Source organism: Macaca thibetana, chromosome 9, assembly GCF_024542745.1.
Source record: "Macaca thibetana thibetana isolate TM-01 chromosome 9, ASM2454274v1, whole genome shotgun sequence".
Lineage (NCBI taxonomy): Eukaryota > Metazoa > Chordata > Mammalia > Primates > Cercopithecidae > Macaca > Macaca thibetana.
The window spans coordinates 46,447,219-46,468,694 of NC_065586.1; the positions used below are offsets into that span (position 1 = coordinate 46,447,219).

Here is a 21,476-nt window from a genome sequence, read left to right on the forward strand (position 1 = left end):
TACAAGAAAACAAAAAGTATATAAATAAAAGACAAGACATCTCCATGCATGTGGATTTGAAGACTTAATATTGTTAAAATGTCCATATTACCTGAAACAATTTACAAATTCAATACAATCCCTACTGCAGCATTATTCACAATGGTCAAGAGATCCAATCCAAATGTTTGTTGGTGGATGAAAGGATAAAATATGGTATATACATACAATGGAAGACTAAGCAGCCTACAGAAAGAAGGAAATCATGTCACATGTTAGAGCATGGATCAATCTCAAGAACATTATGCTAAGTGAAATAAGCTAATCACAAAAGGACAAATACTTTCCTTCATATGAAGTATTTAAGGTAGTCACAATCACAGAAACATCAAGTAGTGGTTGCCAGGGCTGGGGATGGGAGTAGGGGGAAAATTAGTATTTAATGTGCACAAAATTTCAGTTGTGAAAGATAAAATATTTCTAAAGATCTAAATTTCACAATGATGTGAATACACATAACATTACTAAATTGTACACTTTAAAATGTTTAAGATGGTTTTTAAAAAAGGAAAAGGCATAGGAATAAATTTCATGACCTAGGACTAGTTAATGGTTTCTTAAACATGACATCAAAACCACAAGTAACAAAAGAAAAAATAGATAAAATGGACTTCATCCAAAGTAAAAACATTTGTGCCTCAAAGAGTACCATCAAGAAAGTAAAGGACAACCCATAAAATGGGAGAATATTTCTGCAAATTATATCTTGTAAAGCATTTTTATCTGGAATATATAAAGAATTCTTACAACTCAATGACAAAACACAAACCAGTTAAAAATTACTAAGTGTTGAGTAACATTGCTCCAAAGAAGATATACAAGTGGCAAATAGGTACATGAAAGAGGTTCAACATCAGGGAAACACAAATGCAACTATGATTTGATGCAGCTTCAGAACCACTAGGATGACTTTATCAAAAAGAGAGTTGATAGTAAATGTTGGCCGGAATATGGAGAGACACTGGGACCCTCACACAGCTAGTGGGTATATAAAATGGTTCATGTACACTGGAAACAGTCTGGCACCTTCTGAAATGGTTAAACATAGAGGTTCCATATGGCCCATCAATTTCACTCTTAGGTATGTAGCCATGAGAAATGGAAACATACATCCCCAGAAAACCTTGTACACAAATGTTCTGAGAAGTATAATTCACAATAGCCAAAAAGTGAAAACAACCCAAATGTTCTTAACTGATAAATGGATAAATTTTAGTATATCCATTAATGGAATATTATTCAGCAACAAAAAGTTTGATGTAATGATACATACTAAAAATGTGAATGACCTTGGAAATATTATTCTAAGTGAAAGAAGACAGATATGAAAGACACATATTGTATGTTCCATTCATAGGGCATCATGTGACACTGAAGTTAGAATCCAAGTGAGCTACAAAAGGGCAGCCACCTGGATCAAGTCCATTCTGGCAGCTGTCAGAAAGCACAGCATGCTCACTAACGGGGGCCGGCCTTACTCATGGTGTCAGATGGAGTTTCCCAGGAGGCCATGGCTTCTTCAGGGATCTGTCACCCAGTGGTGAACGGAGGGGTCTCTGGAGACAAACTGGCCTGGGGCAGCTCCAGCCGCACTGGGTGTGTAAGCAGGGAGGCCAAGTTGACAGAGAGCCTCAGGACACCCCCAGCACCTGCTGTGAGCAAGCTGTATGGCTTCCCCAAGCGTGGATGTGATGACATCATGGGTATTTACAGATTCCCTTTCACTGCATCCCAGGCTCTTCTGGTTCATGTGTGATACACTGCACTTGGGGTAGAGGTGCACTGAGAGTCGCAAGGGCCAAGCCTTTCTTTCCCGTGGTTCTGATGCACGGTTTCCAGATACCAGTCAGGAAGGAAGTTCTTGAGATTATGGACCTTGTCCTAGTCACATAGGGCTGCTAGGACAAAGTGCCATAGACTTGGGGGTGGTGGCGCATATTAAAAAAACAAATGTATTTGTCACAGTCTGGAGAATGGAGGTCCGAGGTTAGTGTCCCAGTGTGGTGAGATTCTGCTGAGGGCTCTATTCCTGGGCTGCAGATGGCCGCCTTCTCACTGCGTCCTCGTGTCAGGGAGAGAGAGAGCTCTGGGGTCTCTGCTTCTTACCAGGGCCCTATTCCCATCATTAGGGCCCCACCCTCATGATCTCTTCTAACCCTGAATATATCCCAAAGGTCACATCTCCAAATACCATCACGCTGGGGTTAGGGCTTCAACACAGGAACTGTGCGGGGGGCGGGGGGCGACGTGTGTTCAGTCTGCCAGAGCCCCCCAGTCAGCCCCTCTGTGCCCATTTAGGGGCAGATCGTAGGGCTCAGGTGGGACACAGAGGTAGAGGAAGCACAAGTTCTGCCTCCTAGGAATGGTTCAGCCAAAACAAGGACAAGGACATTGGGATAGACAACAGCCAGTGGGGTAACCAGCAGGAGCTCCAGGGTGTCACTTTAACCTTTAGGTGAGGAAGTTGGCTGGGCACCCCCACGCACACCAGAGTATGGACCACGTTCCCTTCAAACAAGGCTCATTTAACATTCCTAACTCCTGCAAAGGGGCAGTGCTCCCACCGAGCAGAACAAGAGCCAGCCAGCTCTCTCCAATCCCAGGATTTTCCAGGGATACTGATAATGATGGGAGGTTCCAAGAAGCCTCGCTAACGCAGGCAGGCCTTGTGAGTGGGGATGGGTGGGAGGGATAAGGGCTTCCTCAGCATCTGTCAGTCCCTGGAGCAACTGAAGGGGCTCCCTACACCAGGGGGAAAAAGTGGGACCAGCCCCTGTGGGTTCCCAGTGCCTGGCATCTCCCAGTTCCTCTGCCCACCCTCACAGATACCCTCCACAGAGCAGCACAGCCCCGAGGACAGAGGCAGCAGCCCTGAGAGCATTTTCCAACACAACTACATTTATTCACATTTACACAAGAGACACCCAAGGCACTGCTTCCCACCCCCAGCCCCTTCCCCCCAGGCCCTCCCTTCCTGCCCTCCCGTTCAGCCACCCTCTCCCTCCTCTCCCCTCCCTCTCTGCCCTTCAGCCCACCCTCCCTCAGCCCAGCCACCCTCTCCCTCTCCCTCCCCATCAGCCACCCTCTCCCTCCTCTCCCCTCCCTCTCTGCCCTCCCCATTCAGCCACCCTCTCCCTCCCCTCCCCTCCCTCCCCTACCCTCCAAAGCTAAGGCCCAGCAAGATCAGCACTGGGGAGGAAGAAGCTTTTGACTGCTTTGGGGCATCAGATGCCAGACCCCCACCCTTGCGGACTGGCACCAGAAAACCTGCCCGGAAGCCCCTATTGGCTACAATGCCGCTTCTTCTTCTTCCTGGAGACCAAGGGGTCACCCTTTCTCTTTTGAGACTGTGAGGGACCACCCAGCCCCCAAGCCAGGGATTGCTCCCCAGAGACTCTGAGCCCAGGCCCTGGGTGGGGTGTCTTTTCAGCAGGCGATGGACTTCTGAAGAGAGGTCGCTTCTTGGACATTGTGGCAGGAGAGGCTGCTAGGCTGAGGCCTCTTCTCGGAGCAGATGGGGACTGAAGAGCTCCCTGGGGTCCCCACTTTTCCGGGCTGAGAAGGCCCGAGGCAGAGACAGGGCTCTGGGGTAGCCACCAGGGCAGCAGCTTATGCTGGGAACCCAAGAAGAAGGCCAGGCTGGGGAGCTCCTCCTCCTCACTTGACCCCTGAGCCAGTCCGTGTGACTCCCTGACAGGAGATCCTCCAGGGAGATCCAAGGTGTCCTTGGTCCCCAGGCCAGGGCACGTGGGTCTGTGGTCCTGGGGAGGAGAGGTTGGCCGGGCAGCTCTCAGCCCAGGGGAATCCTGACATCCTAAAAGCACAGCAGAGTCTTTGGACCTGGCCATGCCAGTGCGGGCTCTGCCTCGTCCCTGAGGGTCCCGGGCAGCCGTCTGGGGTGGGCAGGTTTCCATGCCAACCCCTTGTTGGGGGTCAGGGACGTCTCTCTCTGCTCCTTGGCCAGCTGCAAATTTAGAAGAACTTGAGTCCAACCAGGCCATGCCATGACTAGGGGCTGCCCTCGCATGCTCTTTCTCCTTCAAGGGTAGGAGGCGCTTCTCCACTAGCTGCGGAAGGAAAGGGGGCACTTACTGGGACTACCCTGGGTGTGAGCAGGGCCCAGGGTGGTGGAGACCAGGACACTTGGGCGGGAGGCAGGGAAGCCTGAGGCAGCTGGGCTTTATGTCAAAGAGAGAGGGTGTGGCTCTGCCGGGCATCCCGTTGGGCCTCACTGCAGCTTGCATCCTGACTCCCCTCCCTGGCTCCTCTCCATCCTACTCCCTCTGAACCTGCATCTTCCCACCCCGGAGTGGCTCCCCAAGAAGCCGAGCATCCCCAGCAGGGTGGGGTTAGACAATCAGGTGGGCCTTGTGTGCTGGGTCCCTCCTGCCCCTGGGGTACCTGGGCAAGGGTGAGTCCTTCCTCCTGCTCCAGCTCCTGGCTTAGGGCCAAGAAATCCATCTGTGGATCTGGGGAAAGCAATTCTTCCAGGAATTGGGGGTGAATGACGGCCTCCACCTGGAAACAGAAGGAAGAAGGCGTGAGCTTCCTGGGCAGGGAGTAACCCGGAGCCAAGGACACCCAGAAGAGATGCAGAAAGCTGCAAGCGCCTCGTCCCCACCCTCGTGGGGCTGTCTCATATCATGGTGACCACCAGCTACAGACACAGACCGCAGACCTGGTAGCATACGCACACACAGACAGAGACACACAAACCACACACAGACACACAAACACACCCACATACGGCACAGGAAAAGACACAGACACAGTTAGCATACACACTCCACACTCACACCCACACACACACACAAAAAGACACACGGTAACAAATCACAGACACAAACACACAGCAACACACAGACACACACAGTCACGTACACAGACACTCAAATCCATGGAAATACACGCACTGCTGAGTAACTAAGGAACAGAGCTTAATTCCAAGGACCTGGGAGTGCTACCCCCTGGAATCCTGCAGACCCCAGCACTCCAGGCCAGCCCACCTTGGTGACAAAGTCTTTCTGGGAACACAGCTTGTCAATGTAGCTCAGGAGGCCCGGGTCTGGGGGTGTCCAGTCCTCTTCCTGTGGCTGCTTCACTTCGCCCTCTTCCCGTTGTTTCTCGGGCTCCCCTGTGGCCCCGAGGGGAGGCCCCAGCAGCTCCTCCATGATGTCCACATACTCCTGCACCACTTCTGGAGGAATCTCCTCGGGGACCTTGGTCTCCGCTGGCCTCTGGGGCCTGGGTGGTGGCAGGCGGGCCTTGGTCTCAGCTCGCCGGTGGGGCCTGCGTGGTGGCAGGCGGGCCTTGGTCTCCGCTGGCCTCTGGGGCCTGGGTGGTGGCAGGCAGGCAGTCGGGGCCTTGGGGCCGGCCTTGCTGGGAAGGTACACTGAGGCAGAGAGGGAGGAGGATGGGTGTGGTGAGGGCCACTCCTCCTGCCTGCACCACACAGGGGAGGGCAGGGCTTGGGGATGTGAAGTGGGTCCCAGGTGGGTCAGGACCACCTGAACCGCAGCACCCCCGGAGGAGGCAGGAGGGGCACATGTGAGACAGCATCGCTTGGGAGGAAGTTCGGAGCCACCAATATGCTGTGTACTCTCCTCGCTCATCCCTGCTTCCTGGGCAGAGCATGTGTGGAGTTTTGGATGGGCAAGGGGAGAGAGTAGCTAGGAAACTTGACCAGGTCAATACCCAACATATGCTCCTGGAAGTTGTCCTATTGGAGGGAGAAGATCTCCCTCTTGAAGGGAAGCATGTGGTGTGGGCACGGTGGCCTCCCTTGGCCCCTTTGGCCTTTGCCATGGCTCCTGTGGGAATGTGGGAAGCCATACCTGGCTGCTTGTCCGCCTCAGGGGCTGGAAGTCCTTGAGGTTCAAGCCTCGGTGGGGCCGGAGGAGGCAGGCACTGGGGCCCCTTCATCAGTTGCGATTTCTGAATCTGCATCTCCTCCTCAGCCTCAAACTCCAGGAACCTGGGGGTGAAGGAGGCCCAGGCTGTGCTGAGAGGGTCCAGACCCCCTTTCCCCAGGACCAGGCAGCGGCCGAGGGCAGGGATGGGAGGAAGTGCCTCCGGTGGACTGTCCAGGCCTTCACTAGGTGCCATCCCCCAGTCCCAGGAGGGAGCTGCTCCCAGAGTTCTGGGCTCACCCTCCCTCACCCGGCCCCTGCAGAGCCCATGGCATCAACGGGGCTTCCTGACTCAAGTCAGGGCCACGATGTCCAGGAGGGTCCCAGGGGATCCCTCCTCCAGGTTTCAGCTGGCCAGGGGTGGGGTTGATGGCAGAAGGCGTCAGGGATGATGCCCAGATGCAGGAGTCCTGAGGTTGGGACTGTGGGCCCCTCAAAGATAACCCAGGGCCACAAGGCCTGGGAGACCAATGATCAGGAAGAAGCACAAGCTGAGCCCAGAGGACAGGGCCCCTTTCCCCTGAGGCTGCTGTCTGTCTGTCTTCACGGACAGGACTGCCCAGGAGCAAAGGCGGTCAGGCCAGAGATGGGGCTCACGGTGTCCTGGGCATAGGTCTCCCTGATCCAACTCCCTGGTCGGGCTGGGATGGGAGAAAACCGACTTCTGGCCACTGCTGTGAGGAGCCTGCACCCCACTCTTGTCTATAGTCACTAGCACCCCTTCTCCCCATCCCCACAGCTGGAGGTGACCCACTTTGGGCTGCGATGCTGGCTGCTCCCGCTATGACCTCCAGTGTCAAGGCAGGGGTAGGCCCCAGGCCAGGCAGGGCTGCTTCCCAATAGGGCAGCACTGAGACCCCAGAGCACTCTAGGTGGTAGGAGCAGCTTCCTGAGGGAGCCAGGGGCCCAGAGCGTCTTGTGTTTGTCCACATCCTCCTCATGCTCCACGCTGAGAAGCCACCACGGCCACCGGGCCTCTGTCATTCACTCTCACCCTGCCATGCGGGCCCTGCCCCCAGGACCCCACACTCACTTTTCCGCCATCTCGTAGAAGATCATCCGGTCAAAGTTGCTTGTGTGCTGCCATTCCCGCACGGCCCGCCACAGTCCCTCCTCCAGGCTCATGGTGGGCTTCCGCCGGGCCAGGGATCGGAGAACTGGGCTGTAAACCAGTGCAGTCAGTCCCAGTCTATAAGCCCACCATTCATCCCAAGCCCACCTGGTCCCAACACCTGGCCCCTGTCCTCGCCACACCTGTCCTGCCATGTCCCTGTCCTGTTCTCCCCCAGGTGGGCTCCTCAGGCCCCAGAACACGACTGCAAGATCAAACATCAACACAAGCTACCAAGTGGCCTCTCCGACTGCCTCTCAGGTCCTCAGTGTTGAGAAGTGAACTCAGTACTATGGGTGGAACATGTGTGCCCCCAACATTGCTGTGCTGAAGCCCTCAGGGCCAGTGTGTCAGTATTTGGAGGCAGTCAGGGTCAGAGCAGGTCATGAGCGTGGGTCCCAGTCATGGAATCGGAGCCCTCATAAGGCCAGGAGGAGATGCCAGGGCTCTTCCTCTCAGCCATAAGGGGACACAGCCAGAGGCAGCTCTCTCCAGCCAGGAAGAGGGCCCTGACCAGACACCCAATCTGCTGTCACCTTGATCTGGGACTTCTGGCCTCTGGAACTGGGAGACATGAATGTGTCTTGATAAAGCACCCAGTCTATGGGATTTGTTACGGCAGAGCCTGAGCTGACTGAGACAGCGTGCACACAGAATGACCTGGGAGCGAGGGTTAAAGTGCAGGTTTCAGGGCCCCAGGACTGAGTATTTAACCAGCTTCCTGGGGACTCTGGAGTAAGGCAGCCCCTGGGGACGCAGCCTCAGGGTCCCGGAGCATGAGGAGCAGGAGCACACGTCCAGAACCAAAGCAGAGCCGTGTCCAAGCCCACTGCAAGCAGCCAGGTACAGCTTCCCACATTCCCACAGGAGACATGGCAAAGGCCTGTGAGCCTGGGGCAGCTCCACTCCAAGAATCAGGGTCCCCAGTGCACCGGGACTCAGCTCCAAGGGGGAATGCAACCAGTTCCAGGGTGCGGGGGCAGTGAGATTGTTGGGGATGAAGATGGGGTCACCTTTCACCTACACCCCAGGCAGGGAACTTCCCTAGGGGAACGGCCAGTGTGTTGCAAGGTGGATGTGCTCAAGCTCCCGTTTGCTCATCAGCGGGAAACACAGGGTCACAGAGGCACCGCAGTGTGGAGAGAGGTAGGGACTGGGAATGAAACCACAAACTCTTCCAGATGCTGACGTTGCTGCCTCACAGTCACCACAGTCCACGGCCCTGGGCTGCTGGGCTCGTGGTGCACTCAGAGCTATCACTGGAGCCTGTGGCTTTGGGGAGTTCTCTCCTAGATGGCCTAGTCCTGATAATGATAGTAATGGGGACAGTAATCATAATTGCTATCATGTAATGTGTCATAGCATGTTCCAGGCACTGTGCTATGCATGTCATATGTGAGCTCAAGTCATCTCTTCACCATCCCCTGAATGAAGCATCATTGTCCCTTTTTCTGGGAGGGATTGAGGGTGAAGATGCAAATACCTGCCCAGCATCGACCCCAGTGTGGGGCCCAAGACCATCCCCCTGTGAAGGCTCCACCACCGCTGTGCTAACTGGACCTCGGCAGAACTGCGGGCATGTACCAGGTTCCATCTGGGCCCTGCAGCTCCTCCTCCCAGCCTGATGTGATGTGCTCCTGGCCATCAATACTGGGTTTAAGGGGAGGCACTGGGGTGTGTACTCAAAGACCTAAACCCAAACCGTAGCTCACGTCACACCAGAAACCCTCTCTGACCTGGGTCTTCTGTAAACATTGTTGTGAAAATTATTGAAAGTAAGGATTGACTGGACTCATGGGACAGTGACGGGCAGTTGAGATGAGGCCCCTGACAGTCTGTCCTGAGCCGCAGCCAGATTAATGTTGTTGAAAATGTACCTTCCCATAGTGCAACCCATCACCCTCACAACCGCCCTGCAAGCTCCCCTGAACAGCGGATGAACAAGCTCTCCTGTCCATCCAGCAGCCACTTTACATGTGAGCTGCAGGACAGCTCCGGAGCCCCGAGGGCACTCACATGAGGAAGCAGGAAAGTGCTTCGGTGTCAGGACTCTGGGGAAGGTGCCTCCGGGCCAGGGGCTTGTAGTGCTGCCAGAGTCGGAAGTTCTCATAGACACTCTTGGGGTTACAGGAGTTGTCCGGCGGGGACTTAGCCTGGGAGGAAGCCAGGCTGCCCTCTCCATGAGCCCCTTGTGGGCATGGCCCAGCATTCGCTGGAAACACGATGGGGGGCATCTGGGCAGCTGGTGGTGGTTGTGGTGGAAGAGGAAGGCCCTGGGACCAGCCTCCCTCACAGGCCTGGGTGCCCCCAACCACCTGGGCAGCCATAACAGGCACCACAGGAGTAGCTGCCAGGAGTAGGGGAGGCGGACACACGACACCTCCGCAGAGGGTGCCTGGAGCCTGCCAGACGAGGGGGGCCTGAGTTAGGACCAAGGTCTGCGCCTGAGGGGCCTTCACAGGCCCCACCTCTGTCCTCATCTGGACAAAGCCGTTGGAAGCCGCGGCCCCACTTGGGCCGTGACCATCCTGTCCTGCCACCAGAGATGTGCTGGGGAAGGCAGGCAGCACCAGGGGGCCGCCTGTAGGAACCCCTGCAGTCATGAGGGGTGGCCCCTGTGCTGGGCCGGGAGCAGGTGTGGCAAACGGCAGAGCCGTGAACACAGACAGGGAGGTTCCAGGGTTCATGGTCACGCCTGGTCCCAGCACTGGGTATGCTGTGGAGACAAAGGAAAGAGGTGAATGAGCTGGGGTCTCCAGGTCCACACTAGTCACTGGGGAATCAGAGGGGAGTCCCAACAGCTGAGGGCATGTGACAGGGAAACTGTGCAGCTTGCAAGTGTCCCTGAGTGTGCATCGTATGCTCTATTCCTCCACGGGAGAGTCGCTCCACTAGAGAGCCTGGCCCCGGTCACCAAGACTCCCTGACCCCTGTCCCCCAAGAAGCAACAGCTAAGCCTTCGCTGCCCGAGGGTCTCCCTGGGGTGTCCCTGGCAGACCCTGTCAGCCTCACAGGATCTCCCAAGCCATGGGTCAGGGATGAGTCTCTCAGTAGCTTGGTGGTCCTCAGCGTGCTCAGCAACAGGTGAGGGGCCTACCCCAGGGCAATGCTTGGCACTCAGAAGGCCGACAGGAAGTCAGGAGCTTCCGAATATTATGGCCCCATCTCCTCTTCAATCAGCCTTTTCCTGAAGCTCTTGTAAACCCCTGTCTTTCCTAGCTCAAACACAACAAAAGAAAACCACTGGATGGAAATCTTTCCCAAGCCAGTGCCCTACGAACCCTGAAGATAATCCATAACTCGTCATGCCCTGCATAGAAGTGATTGTCCTGGCACCACCAACAGCAAGTGCTAAATAGGGGTCAGATTCGGGCCACCCTTTCCTCAGTACTTGATGGTCCCAGCTGCCACTCAGGAAGCTCTGTTCCCAGGGAGAGGTCTGAGAGGCAGTGGTGGAGTCCCCTGAGATAGTGTCACTGCACAGCCAGCAACAGCTGCACACGATTAGAACACAGCCAGCAAATGGTGAGCAGCAGGGCTATCAGGGGAGGTGTCTAGGGATTTTCACAGCTGCTGCTCAGGTTACAATAGGTAGTGGGATAAGGAGCCCATCTCTGGTCCTTCTCCTTTGAGCTCCCAATAACTGAACATAGTGGCCAACCAAGAACAAGAGGTTCTTGGGCCACGGGCCAGGGAAGGCAAAGTTGTCTGGAACTCATCTCTATTCACTAGCACCTCCTGCAGTCTCTAGTCAAGGGGAATAAGGGATACAGCACATGCACCTCATCATTCAGGACGCACATCCTAACTTGAATAATAATATTAAGAGAACCATCTTCCTATTTGTGCGCTACTCTCCTTCCTCTACTCAAGGAAGTAGAGGAAGGAGTAGAAACCAGCCTTTCCAGACCCTTCCACTGAGAACCAGAAGAATCCACACCTGTCCCCCATTCATGAGGCTGTATAAATGGAATAGGAGCAAATTCTTCATCTCCACAGTAACACAAAGTGCAGAGGACAGGCCATGAACTAGCAGACAAGAGGAAGTGGGTCTGAAGACCTGAGCTTCCACAAACAGGCAAGCAATTCAGAACAACTCAGGAAGCCCAGGCCCTGTGTTGCCTGAACTTCCCCATCTGCCCCCACCCCTGTTAAATCAAAGCCAACAGCTACCTGAACTGACAGAGAAGCCAGCTCTGGGAGGGAGCTGAGAGGCTCCGGGCTGTGGCAGTTACAGTAGCCCCCAGCCTCGCCCACCCAGAGGTTGTCACTACAAGGTCTGTCACAGTCAACCCACCCAACAGTTTTCTGGCTGAGACCACTTCTCCCCACTCCTCCCTAAGATCTAGAAAACTCCAGTCTAAATTCCTCTGAACACTATGGAAGGGCACCTTCCAGGTGCCTGAAGACACGGCACAGGACTCAGGCTTGCCTGTCATCCTCCCGGGGCCACCAGCACAACACGATCCCACCACTCCCTACAAACACACAATGACATGACCTGTCTCCCTCTAGAAAGGATCAATCCATCCACTCCAACCTTTCCCCTACACGGTGTATTCCCCCAAGCATCTTGGTCCACCTCTAAGGATTCATCCTCCCTAACCACAGACTCAGGGTGCCATGGCCATCCCCAGGTGTGATGTCCTTGGGGACATCCAGTGCTCCCTCCCTCCTCAACATCAGCCCTATCAACTGTCCCCAGGGGCAGTGTCAAATTTGAATTCCCAAGGAGTTGAGGCATGGCAGACTCGGATAATGCCCCCATCCCTACAGGCTCACCTCCATTTGAAGCCATCCCCTCAGGCTGGGCACTGACCACCGCTGTCTGGCAGTTTCCACAATGAGAAAAGTCAAGGGTAGGACCAAGAGAGTGACCTGGCTCAGCAGATGCTCCTGAGTCCAAGTGGAGCAGGGAAAATTTGAATGTAAATAGGTTTGGAACATAGGCCCCCAGACATTCTGCAGAGGGGGAGGGGCAGTGGGCAGCTGGTAGGGGTGGGGGACATTCTGTGAACGGCTTCAGCCATTAGGCAAGAACCTGAGTTTCCCTTCCAACTGGACGGCAGCAACACAGATGGTGTGCATCTCTTTAGGCAACTTTCAAATTGTCCTGACTCACAGCAAAAGCTAATACCTGATTTCCCCTTTACTTCCATTCTTTATCAACAGACCTCCTTTTGTGCCAATCAACACCATGCTCCTTCCCACTTTGGCTCTTTCCCACTCTTGATGACTTTCAACAGGGGATGCACTTCCTGAACACAATTCAGAACATGTTTTCAGTCTGAAAACACAGGGGTTCTTAGGAAGGCAAGGGGACTGGGTGTTTGAAATCAGGATGGTCTCAGCTGATCCAGGCTATTAGGTGGTTGTGTGCTCATCATTGTTTCAGAAGCAATCCTTGTGCCCCCAGGTCATGTATGTTGCTGGAATCTCTGTCCACACCAGCAGGCCAGCCTTACTTCCCATCCCCTTTGCTGGAAAGCCTCAATCCAGGAAAGAGTGGCTATGCGACCTATAGCACCAAGACCAGAAATCCTTTCATTTTGTTTCCCAGCATACTGTGCTGGTGTTAAATATTTATTTTTTGTCTTTTGAATGATTTTAATTTAACCAAGCAATACTTTTGCATGGTTCCAAATTCAAACTGTGCACAGTGGAATAGGCAATGACCAGCCTTCCTCCCCTCTCTTTTCCCTGGCCACCACATTTTCTTTCTTGGAGGAAACAGGTGTTATCTGATTGTTTTTCATCTTTCCAGAGATATATTATGCAATCAAAAGCATAATGAAGCTATTTTTGCTGTCTAAAAATGCTTTCAGGTTTTTTGGGGTAAAAATTAATATATTAGTATGATCCAATGTTTTCTTCATATTTATAATGACTAGTAATGTGGCTCCTCTATTTCTGTAGGTAAATTCCTAGGATAAGACATTGTTCCATTCCTTCAAATCAAAAGAATAGAGTGGCAGGATTTAGCAAGTATGAATAATGAATACCAAGTGGAATTTGAACTCAAGATAAACAGTGAATTAGTTTTTATTATAATTGTGATCCATGTGATATTTAGAGTATAGTTTTACAAAAAAACTGTTTTTCCTTTATCTGTGTTAGTCACATTTCACTGGGATCTTGTACTTTATCTGGTAACCCTTCCTAAAAAAGTGCAACATATGAAGCGATTATTGTTAACTCTCCACTGTGAGAGTGAGAACTTGCAGTAAGGAGACTCAGGTGTGAATCTTGGCTTCACCACAAAACACAACCATTGCAGAAAACAATAGCGGGCTGATTTGATGAGAGGAAGTCAGGAGTAGCCATTATACCCTTCTCAGCTTCCAGGTTTAGTGGCAGCAAGCACAGTTGTAAGGGACAGGAGGGCAGAACACCATCTTTTTCTTTCCTAACATAAAGCAGCTTACAATTCCTAGAGCTGTGGTTTCTCCAGGAGTTAGAAATCCACAACCCATGTTCATTCTAAGACACGCCAGGATGCTATCCACCAATGTCCCATCCCCATTCCCATGTATCCCCTCACATGTGTGAATCCTGGCTGGCCTCTGTCAGCAAACTGTTGGCTTCATCTTCACCATACGTTCTTGCTGTTTGGAATCTAGTGTCATCGCACGTGCTTCTCTGCGTGGGAATTATTGTAGCCTGTCTTTAAAAAAACTTCATTCTCATTTTCACACTGAGAATCACTGTCCGTTTATCAGCGTCAAAATGACAGGAAAGAACACTCATGTTCTGTGTTGTGAACAAGGGGAGTGATAGGAAACCGGTCAAAGGAGATGAGGAGTGAGTACTCAGAGCACAGCAACAAAATCTTCGGAGACACACACGTCATTCCCTGCTGGGCGGGATAATTTTGCACTGATGGGAGGGTGTTGGGGAACGGAAGAGGCCTTCAGCCAGACCGGTGCACATTGCTAACATTCACTGAAACACACCCTGTTGGCACTTACGATGCGTTTACCCCTTTTGAAGACATTTGGGCTCAAGAAGGCAGAGTTGCAGGAAAATGTAACAGGGACCACACTGCAGGGGCAGGCGGTGGATTGCAAGTCTCAAGCCCAGGGTTCTCCCCTCCTTGCCCCAGTTGTGTGAGGTCATTCCTAACTCCTGTCCAATATCCTCATGAATTGTTGGTTTTGTCCCAACTCTAAACCTGAATGGTCCAGCAAGCATTTCTATGAAATGCCTCCACAGTGGCCACTGGGAGGGGAGTGACCTCCACACAGTGACTGCCTGTTTGGGTGCTCCCAGGCCTTTTGTCCTCTGAGACAGAACTGTCTTCTTACATGCAGCCCTCTTCCACTGTGCAACTCTATCTCGATCTTAGCTGAGAAGATCAACGGAGAGCAATTCAAGTGAAATCATGGTAAACTTGACAAAACAAAACCAAACAAACCGTAAATGCTTTGGAAATCTTTCTGAGGACTAGACCTTTTATCACGGGGCAAACTTAAATGATTTTCAATCAATAACTTCATCTAAGAGGGATGTTGAGGCAAAAATATCATACTCAGAATTCTTGGTTGCTTCCTCCCTTGTCAAGTCAGTCAGCGGATGCTTTCTCAAGATTCTTACACATGGCTTTGATACAGGATTTGAATGAGTCTTTTTCTGACCAGTATACAAAAACTATACTGTGGAACAGTGTCTTGTCTCAATTCTGCAATCACTTCTGTATACGTCTGAAGTCCTAGACCCCAGGAGGAGAGACATCAAATTAGCCAAAGGTAATTTGTGAAGACTGACCATGGGAGGTGGTGGCTAGAAGTCCTCTGGCCACTGCTCTCTGAGCATGCCCATAGAAAGTCCTGGGCCACACTGACTGCTGAGAAAGAACATCTCAGGGCTTGGATCCCCTGTTCAGAGGACACATGCTCTTCCACCCCATCAGGGAACAGTAGAGGAATGGCGGCTCCATGCTGTGTCCTGCCCAGCTCTCAGTCTCTGCACTTGAGGCCCTGGGCCGGCGTAGACGTGAAGGCTCTTCAGTGTTATCACATGGAGACAGATGATAGGAATCCTGCAAATGAGCAGAAAGGATGTGACGATTAAAGTTTCTTCTGAAGCTATTACAAACTCAAGTCACTGAGTTGCTTCTCTACTAGATTTTTATTGCCAACTGGAATTCTGCACTGTGTTGCAGAGTCGGGGGTGGGGGAGTGTGGAATTGTTCCCTTACTACCTGCTGCTCTGTCAACTGAAATTGATCAAAGCTATAACAAAAACATTTCTAGAAATCATTTGAATGCGGTCGGAAAAACTCTGGGAATGGAGTCAGAAGAAGCTGTATTTTGGAGTGTGTTTTCAGGTCTAAAATTCTTTGCCAGAAATGTTCTTTAATGGAATCTCCAGACTGAGTAGGAAAACAGGGCATACTATTTTTTGAAAGGAATGAGCAGGAATGAAATAAATGCAGTCCAAAGGGAATGCAAAACATGCAAGTTGAGGATACTTTGCTTTAGGATAAACCCTCCAAAGGGAAACCTTTCAGCAAGAGTGTTACCTAAGTGCATGCAATGCAGGTTTGTATTACTGAAAACTGGGAGTGGCCGTTGCGGACGCACTGGTTTCTCAGAGGCACGGTCACGGAGGTTCAAACGAGAAGGCCTTGTCTGGCCCCAGGAAGCACCCAGGTGCCTGGTCCCTCCATTTCCCCATCTCCAGCAGGGCGCTCCCAGGGCGGGCTCCAGGCCTGCCCCATGCGCCTGCGCACGAGCCTTGAGGCAGGCGGGGTTCCAGCGCGCCTGCTGGCCGCCCTCAACCGCTCCCAGAGCGTCTGTTGCTGGCGGTTCATGGCGGGGAGACGCGCAGCGCGAGAGCAAAGGGCGGTTACCCAACGGCCTTCGCTCTCATGGCGTCCTTCTTGGTGTTACCTAAAAATAAAGCCAAGTGTGATTAGAAGGTAATCGCCTCCTGGTCATGCTCCCACTGGTCACCAGTGTCCGCGGGGCGACCCCACATTTTGGCCAGAGCAGGCCTGTGGCGGCTTTCCTACCGGGGGCCCTGCGGGATGCCCAGGCCTTGCTCCTTTCCCTTGCTAGCCTGGCCCTGAAGTGAGGGAGGAGGGTTTAACAATGCAGTGGGAACCCCAAAGTGTGTCTCCGCCGTGCCTCTCATATTCCAAACAATGCAGAAGCTTGAGGAAAACCTCAGCAGTTGAAACCGTGATGCAGTTCAGCGAAGAAGTAGTTCCTGTCCTCGTAAAATCAGTGAAATTCTCACGGATGACCTCACTGAGTAAGTTGTGAAGCTTGTTGACTTGATCAGAATGATCAGCCAGCATGCGTGTTCTAATACACTCATTTGTCAATGATGTGAAGAGCTGCGAAGTGGAAGAACAGGCCATTAGTCATAGTCTGTTCACTTAGTAGCACAAGTTGTTTGTGGATGCAAGAGTGTGGCCAAAGTCAAGAAAAGCTTCTATACGAATCGCTTACTTATGTGGAATTTACAAATAAAAAGTAGTGGTATATTATTTGTAAATTGTAGGCTACACATGTATCTAAAATTTACTGCACACACGTGTGTATCTTGGGTGGTTGGGTTAGTGTGTACTTGAGAATGTCAGGAAGATTTATTTTGGATTTTGGAGGGTGTGAGATTTGTGGGGGTGGTTTTGTGTATGTGAAAATGTGTTTATATGAATTCTTAGTTTGGAATTTGATATGTATTTAATTGGCGAGAATGTAATATGTATTCACACGTGTGGGTTGGTGGTGTCTGTCTGGAGATTGCAGATTAAAGGTCATAACTGGGCCAGGCGCGGTGGCTCACGCCTGTAATCCCAGCACTTTGGGAGGCTGAGGTGGGCGGATCACCTGAGGTCAGGAGTTGGAGACCAGCCTGGCCAACATGGTGAAACCCCGTCTCTACTAAAAATAGAAAAATTTGCTGGGTGCGGTGGCGCATGCCCAGCTACTTGGGAGGCTGAGGCAGAAGAATCACTTGAACCCAAGAGGCGGAGGTTGCAGTGAGCCCAGATCGTGCCACTGCACTCCAGCCTGGGCGACAGAGTGAGACTCCATTCCCCGCCCCCCAAAAAAGAAGGTCATAACTGTTTTTGTGAGAGTATGTAGGAGTGAGAGTTTATATTTTGAGGATATGAGATGTGAGATATGTATACCAGAAGAATTGGGGTTAGATACTTGTGATTTGGGTTGTGAAGATGTATTTTGCACGTGTTTTCTCAGATGAATGTTGGGGATTTGTATTTGTCTAATGTATGGCAGATTTGGAAGAATTATCTTGTGCACATGGGCAATAATAAAGTGCTTGTGTCTGTTTTTGTGGATGTACACTCTGGTTTACGTATTTGGGAAATGTCGGAAGACCAGAGTGTACGTTTTGTGGATGTACACTCTGGTTTATGTATTTGGGAAATGTAGGAAGTACTCAGGACATGTTGCATGGTGATGCGTGTTTCTTTTTATGATTTTCAGGGGGTGTGTATGTCTATTTCAATGTGTGAGGGCAGTTCCATGTCTACTGGGGGACTGGTAGGATGAATGTGTGCAGTTGTGAGGTGGATTTTGTATGATTCTGTGTCTTGGAAGATGGAGTTATTTCTGTGTGAGCATTTGGAAGTATGATTACATATGTGCCGGTATTTTGGAACTGTATGTGTATTTAAGGATATGAGGTGGCATGTTTGCATATTTGTGGCGTGTTAGTTAATCGTGGGTATATTTAGGGCATGTAGAGAACTACATAAGTATTGAGTTTGTGTGTGTGTTCAAGGGCATGGCAGTTTAGATGAATGCTTTGTGGAGCTATGTGCTTGTATTTTTCAGTAAGTGGTTATTAGGGTTGTATATTCTGGGAATTTAGTATGTGTGTGTCTGATAGAGGGATGGGGTTCTCTTTTTATACCGGAGAGTGAGAGAGTTGAATTTATATCTATTAGAGGTGTGTGATATGGTTATTGTTTAGTACTTGGCAATGTGGGAGCTGGTTCATACTAGATTGGGATAATTTGGGGTTGGGAAGTGTTTTTATGGGTATTCATAAATGATATGCTGGAGATATTTCTGTGCATCTTGGGTGTGTATACTGGTTTGTGTGTATATTTATCAGCAGATAGATGAATTATCTAAGTCTATTTATAGAATATGGGATGGTTAGTATTTAAAGTGTATTTCTTTGGAGAATGCTAGGGAGTTCGTACATGTGTTTGGGCATGTTTGGGGGGATGAAGTGAGGAGGTTGTATTCCAGAGATGTAGTATATTGATTGGATAGTGTTTTGGGGGATTTACACATTCAGGGATTGGGGATATTTGCGTGAGTGTGTATGTGCCCACGAGTATATGAAAGTTGTGTGTGTATATGAGAGTTTTATTGGTGTTTTTGTGGGGTTTTTTGGTGTTGTATGGGTTTTATCTGGGAGGGTGGGGTGTGTATTCATGGGTAGTTTGTGAGTGTGTATATGAGGGGTTTTGGGTATATTAAGACTTAGTGGTCCTCTGTGTCTGTTGTGAAATGTAATACTCGCAGAATTTGGTGTTGCCACTCGTATATGTGTTCTCAGTGTTTGTGAGGTGGACTTATATGTATTTGATAAAACTAGTTTGTGGTTCTGTGTGTATTTGAGTTTATGGGGCTTCTGTATTTTGTACTGTGGGAGATGTGGGAGGTTCAGTGCATGTATTTGGAAACAGAGAGGCTGTGTAGGTTGTGTTTGCATTCAAGAATCATGGATTTCTGTATTTTAGAGCTGTGGGATTGTATGTGATTCTTTTTCTGGGTGATGCCTGACACAAGTGTTGTATACCTTGTGATTTTTTTTTAGAGCGTATGCTTATAGAATTTTCATTACGTACTGTTAACAAATATACTGAAAAGGATTTTCTTAAAAAAACAACAAAAGAAAAAAATAGAAATTTGATTCCAGTGAGCTGTTTGTAAATCAAGGAGTCCCAGCCTTCAGTGCAAAACAAAGGTACACTCTGAAAGAACAAAGAGAGCTATTATCTTTTATAGAGAAAGTTCGTCCTCAGATCCCAATCTGGTTCACTCTGCAAATGAGGGATACAAGTTGTTTATTTCTGATTGGCTGATGTAAGTCACAATCTTATTTCTTAAGTCCATATGACGAAATGGTACCCCTTGATTCAGGTGGCATAAACAGGAACAGACAGCTGTGAAAGTCCCAAAGTGACACAAGTACATGGTTTTTGCAGGAAGCAGGGTACATGTGTGAGACCTGCAGTTAGCAAATGGCTGCTTGGCTCCATTTTGAGTTTAGGCCCAGTTAGCCACTCATGATCCATCTTGAAGGATTAGCCCTTTCAGGGTTCACAGTATATATGGGTACTGTGTTCATTGTACATATTTGTATTTGGGCACATATATATGTACATACATGGTTTTAGCAGTGATGTGAGCATTTGGGGCGGGTAGAGCTTTGTCTACAAATTTGCGTAGTTATTGGGCAGTCCATCTACTGTACCATGTAGTTAGGGTACAGGTACAGGTAGCAGTTGTGTTGCTGGTGGGCTGGTTCAGGTTCTTGACTTTGCTGCACAAAAGAAGTCTTACTTTGAGAGCGAGTCCAACATAAAAGTAAGCAAGAGAGGTTACTGCAAAGCGAACGTACACTCTGACAGCCGATCACAGTGTGCTGCTCAAAGGTGAGACAGCATTGACTGATGCTGGGGAAACCTCCTTTATGGGAGCCTTACATGACTATTCATGAAGGGGTGGGAAGGGATGTCACTGTTAAGCACGCTCTGGGTGGTTTTCTGGACGCGCATGCGTTATTGCTGCACACGTTAGTGCCTATATCACGTGAATCATTAACATCTTAAATCTCTACCCAAGGGTGTGTTTTTCACTGTTATAATGAGCATCGGTCAAGCCAGGGACACTAATCATGGGTTTTCACACTTGTGCGAATTTGGGGATTTTCCTTCTTCTTTTCCACCTCCTTACTGCAGGACCTCCTTGTGCACTGTCAGATGGTTTGTTCTCTTCATCTGTTTAGTAAGTTTGTTCTTCTTTAATGGAGGCTATGACCACCCTATCCTATCTTAGTTGTGTGTGTCTGTTCAGGATACATGAGGAGGTTGTGTTCCGGAAGTACGTAGTTTGGTGGTTTTGTTTGTATATTTGGGGTGAGAGTTGAGGGTCCTACTCCGGGTACAGGTAGATTGTGTACACGTATTCCTATGAAAGGTCGTGGCTGTGCTGGAGCTGGCTTTTGCTAGCTTGGGGTAGCCACTGGGCACGGCACATCTCTTTTCAGCTCTGTGTTCAGTGGCATTAGGTTGGTAGTTTAAAATTAGTCATGCTGAGATATTTACACCACATAAGCAGCACAAATCTAGGCTTTCCGATTTCCCCCTGGAGAGCATTTTATTAAGCAGTTAGCAACACACCACTGGGGTGTGTGTGTGTGTTTAGGATCTGTAAGCAGATGTTTGTATGAAGCAAGAATCTTGAGGCTTTAATGGGTGTGTATACTGGGGATTCTATGTGTAGAATGACAAGGGTGGGTCATTCTGCATCACTGTGTTACTCCTAAATACTTGGTTCATTCTTTAGGGCCAAAGAATCCTTATATATGGTGGTTTCTGGCTCTTCCTCCTGCAGATGGATGCAGGGGTACCTGCAGCTTAGGCAGTTGGTTGGTCCTTCAGTATCTGTATGTTCCTAGCATCTGGATCCTCAGATGGGTGGGCCTGGTAGAAAGAACACTGTGCAGAGCAGAACTTTCCCAGATATTGTCCATGTGATGGGCACAGTCAGAAAGATGTGGGGTTTCCAGGGCAGGAGGTCAGATGTGCCATGTGTTCTCTCAGTCCTGATGTCCCTGCTGATTCCTCTGGGGCATGGCGAGTGACGAGGACACCCTCTAACATAGGTTCCACAAGATGAAAGCCTGCAGAACCTGTGCCTGCACTGCCATCTGCCCCCTGGGTGGGGATACTGTTTGGTGTCAGGCTGAGAGCTGGGCCACCAGTTCTCAACCAACCTGTCCCCATGGAAACCTGAGGCTTTGGGGCTAAGGCAGGACCTCCAGCAGGTACCCAATGTTGAGAATACGTGTTGGTTTCTGTGTTAGGAGTTTTGTCTCAGTGGAGTCATGGTAAAAAGAGGGAATCCAAGGCATGTGACATTTTCTTCTTTCTCTGGTGAAGTGAGGAATGAATGTTGACCATTTCTTTCTGAAGTTCCCTACAGAAAACGTATACTCAGCCTGAGGAGCCCAAGGTGACTCCTTATCTGCTCTTGGAGAAGGTGTCATCTAGAGTCTTGACAAGGAGTCTTCAGGCACAAGGACCTGAATCTGATTTCTCGTGGAAGGCATTGGGCAGAGCTTGACAGTCCTACCTAGAACTGGGCTATAATTCTAGGGATAAAGTGGAGGAGCAACAAGTGGTGGGGAGCACACCTTTAGAA

General features: G+C 50.4%; 1 protein-coding gene across 1 annotated transcript; it reads right to left on the reverse strand.

Moving 5' to 3' along the window:
• Window positions 1–3,287: 3,287 nt before the first annotated feature.
• On the reverse strand, window positions 3,288–12,218 carry LOC126962637 (NUT family member 2A-like). Its single transcript, XM_050803924.1, is given in 8 exon segments — window positions 3,288–4,106; window positions 4,441–4,557; window positions 5,046–5,431; window positions 5,874–6,013; window positions 6,982–7,110; window positions 9,076–9,775; window positions 11,842–11,999; window positions 12,001–12,218. Coding segments are annotated over 8 exon segments (2,634 nt in total). The 3' UTR covers window positions 3,288–3,320.
• Between the last annotated feature and the right edge of the window lie 9,258 nt (window positions 12,219–21,476).